Source organism: Drosophila biarmipes, chromosome 3R (assembly GCF_025231255.1).
Source record: "Drosophila biarmipes strain raj3 chromosome 3R, RU_DBia_V1.1, whole genome shotgun sequence".
Classification (NCBI taxonomy): Eukaryota; Metazoa; Arthropoda; class Insecta; order Diptera; family Drosophilidae; genus Drosophila; species Drosophila biarmipes.
In genome coordinates this window covers 5,582,741-5,598,729 of record NC_066616.1, presented here as the reverse complement: position 1 = coordinate 5,598,729, position 15,989 = coordinate 5,582,741, and the positions used below count along the sequence as shown (strand labels likewise).

The 15,989-nt window shown below is 44.8% G+C and overlaps 1 protein-coding gene across 3 annotated transcripts in view; it reads left to right on the top strand.

The window, feature by feature from the left end:
* Nucleotides 1-15,989, top strand: part of LOC108027311 (hemicentin-2) — a 67,682-nt gene that overhangs the window by 37,451 nt on the left and 14,242 nt on the right. For all 3 annotated transcript variants that reach the window (XM_017098705.2, XM_050888827.1, XM_050888826.1), the window contains exons 3-4: nt 12,524-12,822; nt 15,914-15,984. In XM_017098705.2, the coding sequence (XP_016954194.1) occupies nt 12,524-12,822; nt 15,914-15,984 (370 nt within the window). The remainder of the gene's footprint in view (nt 1-12,523; nt 12,823-15,913; nt 15,985-15,989) is intronic.

Sequence of the window (15,989 nt, the reverse complement as noted above, 5' to 3'; positions counted from 1 at the left end):
AACGAACGAACGACCGACCGTATATGCAAATTACGCGCACTGCTCATGCCCTGTCATGAATTGTCACCCATTTTCCGACTGAGATGCTTCGACACGCGCTGGGGGAGGATGGAGGGGTTGTAATGGGAATGGAAGGGACCGCCACCTCGCCAAACCAGGAGGTGGATAGACCGCAAACAGCCAAAGGCCCCCTTATGGTGCAGCGGCTCTGGCACTCATCCGCCCCGTTGGCGGCAACACTCATCCGCCCCGTTGGCTGCACCATGACTTTACGCCCGACAGCAGTCGACATATGCTGCTAATATCAGGTTTCCTTCCGCCTCCGAAAACCACACCACCCACGTGCCCACAAATGGTTTCGAATTGCTAATTTTATCAGCACGTGCACACATGTGTTACAGCGTTTTCTGCGCTAGGAGGACATCCTTTCTGCGGCCGAGGACATTCGTTATCGGCGATCTACGTTTGGCATTTTATTGCTGACCATTTCAGTTCGGCCCATAAAGATTGATAATTATGTCGGGCTAATATTGTCAGCCGTAAAAATTGATATCATCGGGTGGGTGGTGGAAAATATTTTATGGTCAACCTTCAGGCCGATTGTGCAATGCACATAAAACGCTCATAATAATGCTGCGCGGGGAGGGGCTGGAAGGGCAGGAGAATCCAAAGAATCCAATGAATATAAACAACAACAATTGAAATAATGGCAGGCAACTGAAATCCTATCACAGGACTCATCCTTACAGGCCGGCAAAGACCGCAGCAGAATTGCTTTCCACCTCTATCTCCTGCCACTCCCTATCCGTGGCTCTGTGTGGGTGCTTTGTCCTGACGATTTAATCGCAGTAATGGAAATGTCTTTTTTTATTAGAGACTTTCATTTCGTGCATATATAGGAATCCGTTTACAGAGTATTTGCCGTTTCAATTGTTGTATTTATTGTGCTACTGTTCCTGCCGATGATTGCAATCGAAACGAAAACCCCGCGCGGATTTGCATTTTCCTTAAATACTCTCACTATAGGAGGAATTTTTTGGACAGTTTGGAAAGTGTTCTTAAAAATGTAAAGGATAGAGATTAGGGATATTGCATAGGTTCAGAAGAAAGTTGAACACAGGTAGCGATTTTAAAGGTTTTAAAAGTTTAATTTACAAACCATAGTACTAATAGGTTAAAAAACCCATAATACTATACTTCCGATATATGAACTACCACACATAGATCAGTTGTTTTTGGTTCTGTTCTGTTCTGTTCTGTTCTGTTCTGCGTTGTTGAATTCCGGTTAAAAATAGGTAACGAAGGAGGTATTAGTTCCCCCAGATTAGGGTAACCAAATCTCCACTTAAGCCCGACCTTTTACATTGTTTTGCCCTGATTCTCTGTCCTGTCAGCCAGTTGACATTGCACACAGGATATGTGTAGATTGTAGACTCGTTGCATTCGTATGGAATTTCATTTAGGTATCCACTTTGACATTCAACTAAATCTCGTTGATAGTATAACTGGTTCAATATTCATTAAATTAAGTGTTTGCCATTCAGTCGATTGTGCCGGGCTGCAAACGTTGAATGATGAATGGCTGATATCCCTGCAGTTAGCCCTGTTTTCGATGCTTTGAATACTTGGCATTCAAATGTTTTGGCGGAATGCACACACAAGTATGCCAGCCATTCCCTTGACTCGAATGCCTTCACCCATGCTGGGCCATGTGCCCTGTCATGGTCGTTGCATTCCATGGAATCCATGGACCCAACTCGCTTCCTCGCCAGCCCACAACAAACAAACCCACTTTGGACCCGGCTTTGGCTATGGATATGGGGAGTACGGCTGGGGTTTTCTTTTATTCGCTGCCAAACAATTGCGAGAAAAATGTAATGTGTACTCGCTGCTGGGAAAGTGAGACAAAACCGGGCGAACGAAAAGTATGCAGCGAATGGGCTTCCCAGCTGGAGACTGGTCTTTCTTTTACACGGAAACCAATTCCTAGTGCAGTGTATGAGAAATCTGTTGGGGTATCAACCTTAAAGGAAAGTATTCCAATAAATTCGTATCTTTCTCTTTCTTAACGCCTACCATAGCCATAGAATTATAAAAAGAATATATGGACCATTAGAAAGCCCCTCTTTCAGTGTATTCTTGAAGGTGGATGTAATGGATGCAGGAAGCAGGAAGCCACCAGACGGCGTTCCATTTTCTAAGGCTTTCGGATTTTGGGCGAAAAGAAAGCAAACAACTTTAGCTGCAAACATCACAACATCGGGGTAGTCGGAGCTCTAGGAGCGGGACAAAAGCCTCGAGAGTCCCAACCGATTCATGAGTGCCGGAAATGCTTTATGAGTCCGGCAATGTTTCCTCCCCGCCATAAAACGCGAGCCAGCCAAATTGAAATCTCACTTTGCGCCGCTAACTTTTCATCTTGTGTTTTTTGGCTGGCCCGAAAGTACCCGCATATATATGTATTTATGCATAGTCGAATGCACAAGGAGTGGGAGCAGTTCCTCCATTCAGCAGGATGCTTGCCAAAAAGGCGCCCAGGAAGGGAAACGAGCTGGTGGAAGAAGTTCGCAGCCAAAAAGGCGTCGTTCCCTGAATGCAGGCAACGTCTCTAACTGCTCATAATTTATGCTAACGGCAATTTAAACTTCAGCTGTTATTTATTAAAGCCACGTGAACTTCTTTCACTCGTCCCCCAGCTGGTTGGTGGTCGGTCATTGTAAGCCGCGCTTTCAATGCCCCACTAAGCCGAACCCATGACGCAGGCACAGTGGGCCAATCAGGCTACTCAGGAAAAAGTGGCAACAATAGAAATATATTTAAATACATTTTATTTTTAAATATATTTTAATATTTTAAATATTCCTATTCTATTTGTTAAACAAACATTACTGATCAATTTTATATATCTTATAAATTCATTCAGTTCATACAAAAAACGAAAAATATTATAAATAATCATGATTTGAAGTTGAGGGGTTTTCTTGAAATTGAATGCGGATCTCATTTACTTTCTCTAGCTAATATCGCTTAGTATTCCCTCGTTTCCAACAATTTTCTTGGCAGCGAACAAGAAACTCGTTGGGTTAATTTTTTCATTAAAGTGCCTCTATAATCGTAATCGTAATCGAGTTCGTAAAACTTTACGCCAGTGAACTGCACACACATAAGCGCCATTTTTAGGCCAAATTTTCTGCACTTCCGGTTCACTGTTGTTGGCTGCCAAAAAGTGACCTAAATTTACAGCCAGGGGATGGCTGTGTCTGGGTTTGTTGGCCCGCCCAAGGGGAGGGGCTGCTCTGCTCGCCATCACAGTGCCATCAAATTGTTGCCAGTCCCTGGGATCCGGGGTGCAGTTGAATGTGTCGCATGGTGAGGAGGATCTGGCTGGCTTCGGGGGCAAGTGTAGGGGATTGTCGCCCCTGCAGTCGAGTTAAGTGTTTTATATTTTCGTTTAGCAGCTGAAAGTTGCATCCTTGCTTGGATCTGGCCTGCATCCTGCATCTAGCAACCCGCATACATCCATCCACCAACTGCTGCCGGCTGCGTTCGTTGTTTTTATGCAGAAGTTAAAAGGACAAGCCCACCGCACAAACAAACACACGAGAGCACGGGAACACACACCCGAGCACTCACCCACTCGCTTTCACCTGGCCCATTGCAGTTTAAAGCACTTCGAGCCGAGATTCAAGAGTTTTATTGGTAAATTGGACAGATTGAGGTAAAGTGATATTAATGTCAACGCCAGCAAAGGTGGGACCGGGGCGGCAGGATATTCAAATTCGGATAATTGCGCAAAAGTTTATACTGCCTGGTTAGTTTTGTGGGCATAAAGCTAATGAATTTTGTCGGGCAATAAAATTCTTGGGCAGAGACTATTTGTGTGCCTCCTGCGGGTGTTCCAACTTCGAATTGATTCATAAATATTTAAAAATTTGATATTTCTCTTTGCTAAAATAAAACGTTTTGAGTTATTCCTGCAATTAAAACAAGGAAATTTAAATACCCGTGTTCTCGTATGATTTAGGGGATCCCTCATCATGTAAAAACGTGTTATATTTATCGCTCCCTTGGCAGCAATTCAATTTAAAATTTAACTCTGCGTAATTTTCGCCCTCACCTTATTTATACAAACGACTGCGACACAGAAAAAACAATTAAGTTTATTCCTCATGCAAAACGTGTTTAGGATGCGCCACATTTTCCACATGCATCTTATTTTCCCCGTCGCCGGCCTTTTCCTGCTGGCAACATCATTAGAGGGCACACAAAAAGGAGCAACTTGGAGCGAGTATATATAAAAAGCGTGAGGGAAAATGAAATTTAACCTGCTATCAACAAATTGCGCTACTTTGCAGGTTAACTGCAGCGGAACAGACGGAGCAACCGCGTCCGCTAGACAACAACAACAACAACGCGATAGAAGCAGTCAGAGTTCAGTAATCGAGTGTCCCAACTATTTGATACTTGGTACTAAGGCGTAAAAATAATACAAAAAGCATATATCACAAACATTCGATTATATATATTTAAGATTTAAGTGGAATAGGAATTGTCGTGCTTATATGAGCAGAGGGCTTTTAATTGCAACCCCTTTAATTCAAGCGCTCACATGCCAAAGCACTTTCAATCCAAAGACTCCTCTGCAAGAGGTGAAACACGATATATGCACGAATCGAGGATACCCCTGCATTTCAGATGCTCCGCTCGTAGCAGGAAAAACAACCGGCAGAAACTCCACTTGATGTGCATGACTTGCAACAAAGCGGGAGTCCCTGGGAAGTGCAGTTGATTGCTGACTCTGGGTTTGGTTTTATACGTAGTCGGGGCTCTCCATCTGGATCTCTGGGCTCTGGTTCGCGATGAGCGGGGAGAAGCTGTTAAAAGCTCTGAGGTTACGACGTGTCGGAATTTTTATGCGTTTTAAAGTATTTCCAGGGGCCAGGCGGCGGGGAACCGGGGAAACGGGGAAAGCGAGGCCCGTAAAACTGTATTAAGCGTAGAAAACTAAGTTATGCGACAGAGCAGAGAGTTACGTAGAGCAGCGCCATAACAACTTAGCACGTACAGCCAGTAGCAGTCCTTCCCTGGACGTGTGTTAGTCGCTGCGCAGTGTGTGCTAGAGTGTGGCAGCGTGGGAGTGGGTGGGTGGGGGTCGTAATGATGTGGGTGGCATGAATGACACGTTGAGGAAGTTGCGGCTTAGTTTGTGGGCGGTGGGAGGGGCCGGCCCACAGTTTATGTCTGCGAGCTTAGCTCAAAAATACGCCAACTTGTTTGCTCAAAAGGCATAAAACATAAAAAATACTGCCACGCACACACGCCCGCCCCTCCCGTGGAGTCCTTTATGCAGCCATTACCACGTCATAAAATCCTTCTTTTTTGTGTCCAACTAATGATGGATGAACCATAGCCACAGGTATGGAGCGCAGTAAAGACATCAAGCTGTTTCATGACCCACATACCGCCCGGATTTATCCCGGATTCGTGGCCTGGGCCCGTAATGACTCCATCCGAGCGCGGTCCGCAGATGAACATTACATTAATTATTTCCCACAGAATACGGGAACACTGTGTGCCATATTTTATGCCGGATTTTGTTTAACAAATTGGAAATGCTGTTTTGCCCGCGAATTAGCTCAGTTATCTCTTCACATGTGCAGGTTTTTAATATGACTAATTGGGAGCCAAATCGAAAACTATAATATGTAACAGAGAACATTTTCATGCTTTTGATTTATTTTATAATTGGAATTAAGTGTTACGGAGACCATGTAAATATGTGATTTAATAATACCTTTAAAATGCTAAGTATAATGTTGAATGAAAATAACTGAATTATAGACTATGTTATTAGGTATCAAAAGTTATTTGAGTTAGGTTAAATTAAGCATTAGCCACAATTTGTCAACATAAAAGCAACACCAAAATAATACATAATAAAATCAAGAATATACTTTTTTAGACACGTCATTTATTTCCATCGAGTTCATCTGAGCGTTAAAACAATTTTAATAGTAATATTTTTTAGTTGCCAGAACTCATTGGAAAGTTAAAAACCGACAATTAATTTCAAAGCCACACAACTTATTAGCCCCGTCAAAACTATCTGCTGAGAGCACAAATCAATTAGCTAACGTTTGAAATGTCAAAAGCGACTTCATCACAATTTTACTGTGTTTCTTTGAAGAGACAATATTAGTTTTCATTTCGGGGCCATCAGTAAATTTTCATTAGAATGATAAAAAACTGCGATGCTTGTTACCCTATTATGTTTTATAAAATTCCTCTTGTTGTTGGTGAGTTAGCAAACTGGAAATGTCAAACCGATAAATGCAACTGAAACGGCCGCAAAAAGCATTTCCACCAGCCAGCGCCGCTTACATTTGCGGTCACTTCGGACAGTTTTCGTTTCAAAGCAAATAATAATATAAAAGCGAGTTTCCCCGCCCCCGGCCCAGCGACCTCGGTGCATAATTGATAGATGGAAAAATGGAAAATTGGAAAATAGAACAACGGAAAACCGGACAGCGGGCGGTTCGGAAAGTGTGTTTTTGATAGACACTCCGACACGCACCACAGACTATTAGGGTTTATTAAGCGACATCTAATGCCTGTCAGTTTTTTGCAGCACATGCACATGGCACACAAAGTACAGGATGCACGCATCAAATGTCGCTCGTGTGCTGGGCTGCGGTTTTTTCGATTTAACACCAATATTTATTTATGCATTAAAACAAGTGCGTCGCAGTCAAAATCAGGACAACTGGCTAAATATTATGGCAGCGGGCAGACCAAACATCGGTCGTCATGTTTATTTGGGGCATAATTAAAAATGGCACGGCTTGCATATCAAATATTTACTGACAGGTCGGCGAGAGGTGGAAATAAAATGTAAGCGAGCAAGACTTCCGACTTCCATTAAGTGCAGTCACAAAATTGGCTCTGGATTCGCATTTTGATATGGCTCCTGCTGCAGAATAGAATTAAATTTAATCTGCGAGGCATCTAATGCAGTTCAAGGCCTCGAAGCCGCATCAAATCCGCATAAGCTGTGGACAGAGAAGGCGCCTCACTGAGCCCGGAGTCATCTACGGCAAATATTTACCTGCATGCAGGATGAATCTCTGCTGGCACCTGGCCTCATCCAATTTCCCTGGCTGCGCCTCAAAGAGTGCTGCATCACCAGGCCAATAACAAATTTGCCAAAGGCACTTTTTTCGGCTCCTCCTCTGAGAGAAAATTTCTTTTGCCTTATTGAGATTGAGTGAGCAGTCGGGGGCTGGGGTGGTGGCTTCGAACTCCAGCTCCCTTCCGCCCCATGGGCGTGGCCAAATTGGATTTGCCACGTTACATGACGTCGACACTCACAAAGTACACAAACAGTCGGTGGAGGAGGGCCAGGAGGGTACGTGGCTCAGGGACAAGATCGAAAAGGACGCCCAGGATATGCAAATCTCAAGGTTGAGCCTGCAATTTGGTTTCAATTTGGGGGCATCGTAAAATTGCAATTTATGAAATATCGTAAAGTCGGCCTCGTCGATTCCCAGACCAATTAACAGTCCACACAAAGCGACTGCCATAATTGCTGCCTTCCGGCCTTTGAAAACTCATTTCCTGTCGCAGGCTCTGGCATCCTTTTCGGGCCAAGGACCGGGTCACCTCATCCCACACACGTTTGACGGAGGCTACTTCTTGAGCACGCCAATTGGCCCTTTGTCAATATTTCCCTCTGTGTGTCTGAGTGTTTTTCTAGTATTAATTAACCCTAATTAAGTTCACATCGCCCAGGAAAACTGCAGACGGAAGGCGAGGAGCGGGGCGGGGCACTGGCCGGCGGGCGTGGAAACATTTTCAGTGAAATGATTAAACAACTGCCGCAGCAGCATGTCACAAGTTATTTTTCCTCCTCGCCCAGGGCTGCAGGCTACGTCCTGAGACTGAGACTTCCAGAGAGTCCTTTGCCTGCACAAATGTGTTGTAAAATGTTTAATTAAAGTATGCAAAGTTGTGTCAGCTGTCGGCATCTGTGTGTAAATAACTTCCAGTAGGGAATCGTTTTTGATGAGGCCTCGGCGATTCGTATGAAATGATATTGCCTCAACAATTTAATTGTATTTGCTCTGGAGCGTATTAAAATATATATTGTAATTACACAGTAATATCTAATTACAACTTTCGTAAAACCATACCATTCCATAAAGTTGCTTTCAATAGAAAAATGTATAAAATCCCACTAAATTAAATTATTTAAAGTGTAATCAAAAATGTTGAGTCCAGACTTAAGTCGAATATCGAGGGTACCAAAAACATCAGGAGACCTACACAATAATTACGTCTGTCCTGTAAGTTTGCGAACACATATCGTTGCCATGCAGTTGACTCATCTTGGGTTGTAATGTAATTTCCTTTGTGAGCGTGCTCGTGTCACATAAGTTGAAACTGATTTTAATTAATTTTTGGAAGAGGCCAAAAGTTTACACAGCCCAAACTGGCATAAGTTGGGGATGACCAACTTTTGCCCGGGCCCGCTGTCTAATCTGTGTCTTCATTAACATGGCCCCAGGAGCAGATGGTTCAAGTTCCCTTATGTCCTTATGTCCCCATATCCCCACATCCCCGTATCCCCATTCCTTGGGGGACCGAAAACTTTGGTCTGCTGTTGACTTTTCGTGTATTTGATTGCCTTAGCTGGAAATGGCGGATGGGCTTCGGCGGTCCTCCAACGAGCTCGACGAACTTGAGGTGGCATTCGCGATTGGCTCCCGCCTCCGAATCCAATCTCGCTTCCGCGGATCACTTGCACTTTGACCCGCCGCAGGGGGAGCAGCAGGGGCCGCAGCACGGACTGCAGCACGGGGTGCAGCAGGGGGTGCAGCAGGGGGTGCAGCAGGGCGTGCAGCAAGGGGTGCAGCACGGCGTGCAGCAGGGGGTGCAGCAGCACGGCGTGCAACACTTGCAGCAAGGCGTGCAGCAGGGGCTGCAGCAGGGCGTGCAGCAGGGACTGCAGCAGGGTCCGCAACAGGGGCTGCAACAGGGGCTGCAGCAGGGACTGCAGCAGGACCCGCAGCAGTCATTGCAGCACGGTGGGCAGCAGGGGCCGCAGCAAGGTCCGCAGCAGGATCCACAGCAGGGGCTGCACATCTTCGATTCGTGCTGATCATGGGAAAATCGGTAAGCCGGGTTATAGCCCACTTCGCTGCAGAGCTCCACTCACCTTGAACCCGTCAGAGATCTCGAGCCCGGGCTTGAAATTTGTTTTGTGTGTGCCGTGTGACTATTTCCCTAAAAATTGATTTTCTCCTGACATTTCTATTTGAGGTTTAAGGCAAAATGTTACAGCATCTCTTAATAGCAATGATTAGTTAGATAGCGAGGAAGATGATCGTGTCATAGGATGCTCTTAGAAACACTTATCCTCTGTACCCAGTTTTTAATAGGGAGTTAAATTTTTAATTATTCTTTACAGTTTTAACAATACAAATAGTATTGTGTGCTCGTAGGCGTTTGTAGGGGTTAGAATACGCGAGGCACCCTGCTGAAATAAACCTGCGGAACAGGAAGCCCAGAAATATCCACACCAAGCCCCCAAATTCCGGTTGTTAGTTTCCAAGATCTCAGCGTTCATGAGAATGAGCGGACAGGCGGACAGGCGGACAGACGGACAGACGAACATACGGATGGCTAAGTCGACTCGGCTAGCGATCGGATCCGGAAACGCTTCCTTCTACCTGTTATATTCATTCCGCCCTATCTAGTATAAGCTTTAAATATTTATATATTTTTTAAAAACTATGTTTTGAGTTGAAATGTATATAATATCCTCTATATTGAAGTTTTAATTCTTTGTTTAGAAAATACCATTAACCCTTTGGCTTGACTTTTCCTTTTCAAATGAACTTCTAGAATCTTTAAAGAAATTTGTATCTCTACACAGGACTTCCTCAACAAAGAGTCGACTTTAATCGCGCTCGTCTTTGTTTTCTTTTCTATTCCCTATTTCCCTGATTGGGACCCGTCCCCGTCTTCGCCACACACGTTAATCAACAGCTCCGCGTGGAAATGCAAACTAAGCAAATTTTTGGCATCTGTTTTATTTGGTGAAAGTTGAGCTAAACATTTGGGCGGCGACCGGGAGGCGGCAGCCTTGGGCCCTGCTTTGACAAATCACCACCCCCGAAAGAGCCCGCCACATCCCCATCCACATCCGCATCCCCGTTCGCATGCAGTCACATCCACATCCGAGGAACCTCTCCGGCTGTCGCCACTGACAATTGAACGGCTTTGATCTTTTCAGCGCGTTTCTCTCCAATTTTTGCGTGTCGATTGCGCTGATTGTGTGTGTGAGAGTGCTGGGTGTTGGGCAGAGGGGTGGGCTGCCAGCGGGCATGTGCTCCTGGCCTGGTCCCACAACTTGGCCGGGAGTGTCGAGCCGTCAGTCGGGCGCTGTATTTATCAGAGGACGACAACGAGCCTGGCAGTGGCATTGAATGCATGAAACCTTTTGTCAATTACGCCTCTGCCGCCAACTCCCAATTTTCCCCGGGCTCCCCGACTATTTTCCTTTTTTCCGGCTGTTGCCGTGGCTCTGCCCCCCTGTCAGTGGTGGAGATCAGGGGCTGAGGACCCAGGGGGCGGATGTGCCATCCTGAAAGGCAAAAAATAGGCATAGATGAAATGATTGCTGATTTCAGCTATGCATACGCCAGGAACTCACTGCCACTGTCAGAGCCACCTTTTTGGCCATCAAGAGCTCGCACCAATTAAATCGACGTGCAAGTTGTCAAACTCGAAATCATTTTACGCTACATTCGTCCTTTTAATTGGGGCACAAATTCAGTCATGGTTATGTCGGATCCGGTACCTTTGCATATATCCTCGGCATTCCATTTGGCATGGCTTCTATTTTGGTTATCAGTCTATTGTGATGTGTTCCACTTTTGAGGCTTTTTCGCTTTCAATTTTCCGTCGATTGGCTAGTCATTTTTTCCCCCTGTCGTTCTTGAAATATTTTACATTATATTGGCATAAATCAGGCATGTCATAAATAAATGTAGCCGTTTCAGTGTTTTTCTGTAAAAGAAATTGTTTAAAATGGTAAAAATTACTGGCTTCCATTTAACAAGCAATCTAAAAAAGTTGTTATATGTTTTATTAGATTAGATTCCTTGATTTCTGTTTAGCTGGAAACTTCACGTTTCTCAAGTGAAAATTCCGAAAACCCCGGCAAGAGTCCGAGCAAAATATGAAACTGTCAGCGACAGGCGCAATTATGTCAAAGTCAAAACTCGAAAACCGGTTTTGCTGTCAAACTCCCACCAAAAATTAATATAATACCCAAAATGCTGTTCAGTCGTGGGGCAGAAATAAAGGGCCAGACGGATAAAATCAATTGCTCCGGTTTGGGTAAGGGGGATTCGAGGGTCTGTTCGCTTTAGCCCAAATTGCCAGTTAATTGGCATTCAGCAAATAGCATGCGTTTTAGCGGACCTTCCGCAATCTGCCAACTCATCGACATTGCTGCGTCCCCTGGTCGTTGGACAATATTTGCTCCCAGGGGGCGGAAAGCCAGGGTCGCCCGATGGCCCCGCCATACAACAATCAATTTTAATGAACGGCGTTCATTAAAAAACTTTGCAGCGGTGCGAAAATCATGATGGCGTCGCTGTCGCCCGAAAGCCACTTAAACGCCATCGATTAATTTGAAACCGAAAAACTGGTATTTGGCAACAGACAGGTTCGTGTGTGTATCTGGGGCTCGGATGCGAAAGGAAGCCGCAGGATGGCCCATCAGCTGCAGAGGTGGTCGCCACCCTCTCGGCCACCCGGTGTGGTTAGACTTCCTTCTTCGCCTGCTCCTGACTTGGCGGTTTGTGTGGATCTGGCTCAAACGCCCTACACTCATTCGCCCCGTTGCCCGTTTAATGTTGTTAACTTGTCGCTGCTGCTTTTGTGGGGCGTGTGAATGCGGTCGGCAGAAATAATTTAGTGAGTGAAATCGCGGAGGAATCTTAGATACACAGGCGTTCTGGCCATCGGCTATCGAATATGAATAAATTGCACTCCCAACCACTTCAACCGACTCAAACAAAGCTTGCTGGGATCAATGAAAAAATAAATATGACTTTAAAGCATTCCAATTCAATTTAAAACATGACTACTCCTTTTTTACCGAATTATATTTTTAAGTCACAAAAACTTGTTCACCCTTTTGTTCAACAACACTCTGAAACACTTTAATGCAAACACGTATTTCACCGTCGAATTAAATGTTGTTTCCTGCTCCCATGTTTACACAAGTGTATGCAAATTAAAGCTGCTGTTCGCCTGCAGCTTTAATGCCCAATCAACTAACACAGCCCCCAAAATAGCCCCTCCCGAACTCAAACACCCGCATCAGTAGCGCCATGTACGTGACGTGTGCTTTGGTGAAATCGAAGCCCCAAATTGTCATTTCGATTAACAAGAAATCCACTTTTCTCTTACTTTTTCTCCCGTTTCTCTGGCTGGCCCAAATCAATTTCAGCATCGCACACACAGACCTCGGCGGAGGCGGCAGGCGGGAAGGGAGCGGGCCCCGGAGCAGGGGGAGGAGCAGGCGCAGGGACGGCCTCGTCATCGGCAGCCTCCACCGCCATCAGCTCCGACGAGGGCGGCGACCCATCATCGGCGACCGCATTCTCCAGCCTGGCCCAAGTGTCCTCGCTTCTGCCGGAGGCATCCGCCCTGTCGGCGACGTCGGGACTCAAGGAGCCCTATCTGGATGGCTACGCCACCTCCAATGTGACCACTCAGATCGGGACACACGCGTATCTGCCCTGTCGGGTAAGTGCTCATCTCCATCCACCTCTCAAACCCCAAACCCACATCCCATCTCGGTTTCCCGAGCCAAACAAGCTAAACTAGCAGAAAAATAAATTCATAATTCCTGCTTTATTTTCCTTTTATTGCGCGTACAGTTTAACTCATAGTTATGGCTCAAACTTGGCCAAGTTAATTGTTCTTTCTCTTGAACTAAATTGTTTTGTTAAATTGTTTTAATTTTCTGCTTCGTCGAGCTAAAATATCGCTGAGTTATTATTTTAATACCCAATAAGTGGAATGTTACAAATTAAATTAAGAAAGGTTAGCGACAGATTATAGGCGGGCCTTTTTAAACTAAATCATCATAACCTTTACATTTGACGCTTATGTTAAGTTATTAATTTCATTCTGTAACTAAAGAAAGAGTATTTTACTGATGTAGATATACATAGTATATAAATATGGATAAAAATACAAAATACCGATTAGGATTTTTACTTTAGAAAAACCAAAAGAAGGCATCCTAAAGTTCAATTAAAACCCATTTCTTTTTAACTTCGCAATTTTAAGTAAAATAGAAAATTTCAGCTTACCACCGAAAGTGATAAGCTGGCCGCACAGACTTTGTTCGCGTTAGGGAGTTCCACCTGTACTTGCGTAGGCTAAGTTGCGTGCTGTTTAGTGGAAGTGCGTGCGAGTTGTTATTTGTAATTATTACTTTTATTGTTGTTGAGGCTGCCCTCATCCTCAGCTTCATCACTGGACGGGGTCCTAATAGAAAACACATTAAATTTTATTGCGCAAATATTTGTTGGGTGTCCGGGCCGAGGACGACGAGGTGTGACCGCAGCCTGTGTATTTAACGCAAGGCTCAAAAACAAATGCCAAGCAAACGTGGCCAAGACTCTCCGGGGCGATTTCTCACACGCTTTTCCATTGTTTGCGCAGGTGTTTAGAGGCCAACGGGAAGATGTGGGGGAAAAGCCACGGTCAGGGGCGAGGGGCGTGGAAAGCGCCCGGGGCACGCAGCCAGGCAAGTTGTTTGCTTACAAGTTGTAAATATTTTATTTAGCATAAACGAAAACTGAAAATTAAATTTGGACAAATTAGTTTTATGGCAGCGCAATCGGTGGCAAGCTTTTGGAGTCCAGGTCAGCCACGTTACGTGACTCCCTTGCCAATGAGAAAGCCCTGCTAATTGTTTAATATTTATTTAATTTAGGCCTTGATCCGGTATTAAAGTATTAGCAGTCCCTCAGCCATTTGTTTCACTATTGCGGCAAGAGCAAACAGAAAATATTTGGGTTGCCAGCACAACTAACATTATTGTTATAGGTAGTTTTGCAATAGCTCCTCGGATTTAGCTTGAGGTTAGGGCTTAAAGAGGGAAAATATATTTAATTTTCTTTTGCACAAATACAGGGATTAAGTTCAAGGTAGACGAATGCCGCCTTACGGGCTTTTGGAACTCATTTAAAGCCGAATTTATTCCGAGAGCACAGCAATTCGAGAGCTCAAATTTCCTGGCAAAGAACAAAGCATTGGAAAACTCTCATTAATCGCGGCTGAAATGTTTAATACATTATGGGAAGGCCGTGCGGCCTGTGTTCTGTAATTTTCCAGCCGAGCAATGTTAATTTCTTGTTGTCATGGTCAATTAAGTGCTCCTCCACAGAGTTCGCCAACGACAGCCTAGACATATCCCCGACCTGCGACCTCCACCTCAGTCCTCAAACACGCAGCCTCCCATCACCCACAGACCTGCCAGCCCATCATTGCCCGATCCGGGAATGAAAAGTATAAGGCTCGCATCTCAATTTTCGTCAATTACTCGTCGTTGGCTTTACACTTTATGCCCGTCCAGGATGACACGCCCATTTTGCTCGCTGCTCCTTTGGCCGTCCTCCGTTCTCCATTCTCCGGGAGCCTTTCCCTCCATTCTCTGTTCAAATGCTGCATTAAGTGCCACAGTTGAGTGAGTCCTCTTAGCCAGGAGGGACGTCGGGGCAGGGACAGGGACATGAACAGGAGTCGGAGGCGGACAAAGATGGCTCTTCGGTCCGCTTCTTTTCAAATTGGACTCACTTGTCCGGGCCCTCGATGACATCAGGTGGAGTACTACATCCTTTTGGGACAAATGGCTTATTTGAAATATTCCAGGCAGCAGCTTATTTGTAATTGACGAAGCTTAACTTTGTTCCGGCCAAAGAATGCGCCCGATATCGTTGCAATCAAAAGTAGTCTCGGATCTGGAATTTCCCCCAAAACTAAATTAGTAATCCGCCTGCGACCAGGCTGGGCCCAATTAAATGCGACACATGCAACGAGCTCCTAATGAGGCCATTACATCGGAATTACAGGGCGGTGACGGCGCCTAAACATTTAATGGATCCCGGCAGGAGTCCGAGCCCTGCTACCTGTGCAGCACTACCTACCCCCAAACCCGAATCCTAAACCAACCAGGACCAAAGTGTTGAATGGACAAAATCATTTCAGTGCAAACAGGGATCCCACTGTGTGTGCGCCTATAAATGCATTTTAGATTTACTAACTACGACACATTTCGATAATATCTGAAACATGCGGATGCCTCTGCTCATTTCATTTCGGTATTTAATTACATTTCAATGTAGTTTCTGTGGGCAGCCACTGCAGTAATTTACTCTCGTGAGGGTGGCGATCCTTTGACGATGCTCTTCCACTTGTTGAGCAATTCCCATGTAGACCGTCTAATCACCAGGGGTTGTCCTTGTCGTTAATGGAGCGGAGGGCGCTATACTGTAGTTTGGGTTTGATCTCGTCTTGGGTCCTCCTCGAAGCTACTGAGGCTGGTCATGTAAATCAGTATTTGCAAGGGTCATCAGGGAATAAGAAATTTAATTTAAAGTAATCCTAATTGTTTCAATAGGAAATAAGTACAAGATACTATTAAATATTGATACTTTAGTTATGTAGGAATTTATCTGTTTATTGAAATGTGCTTCTAAAAAAAAATTTCAGTATGAATATTGGTAAGGTCTATAAAACTTTAAGATTTCATGTTTTCATTTTATTGCTCTGAATATTTTTTTAAATTCTCCGTAACAATGTTTTGTTTGCTCTATCCCCACAGGTCAAACAGCTGGGCAACAAATCTGTGTCCTGGATCCGCCTGCGAGATGGACACATCTTGACCGTTGACAGGTAAT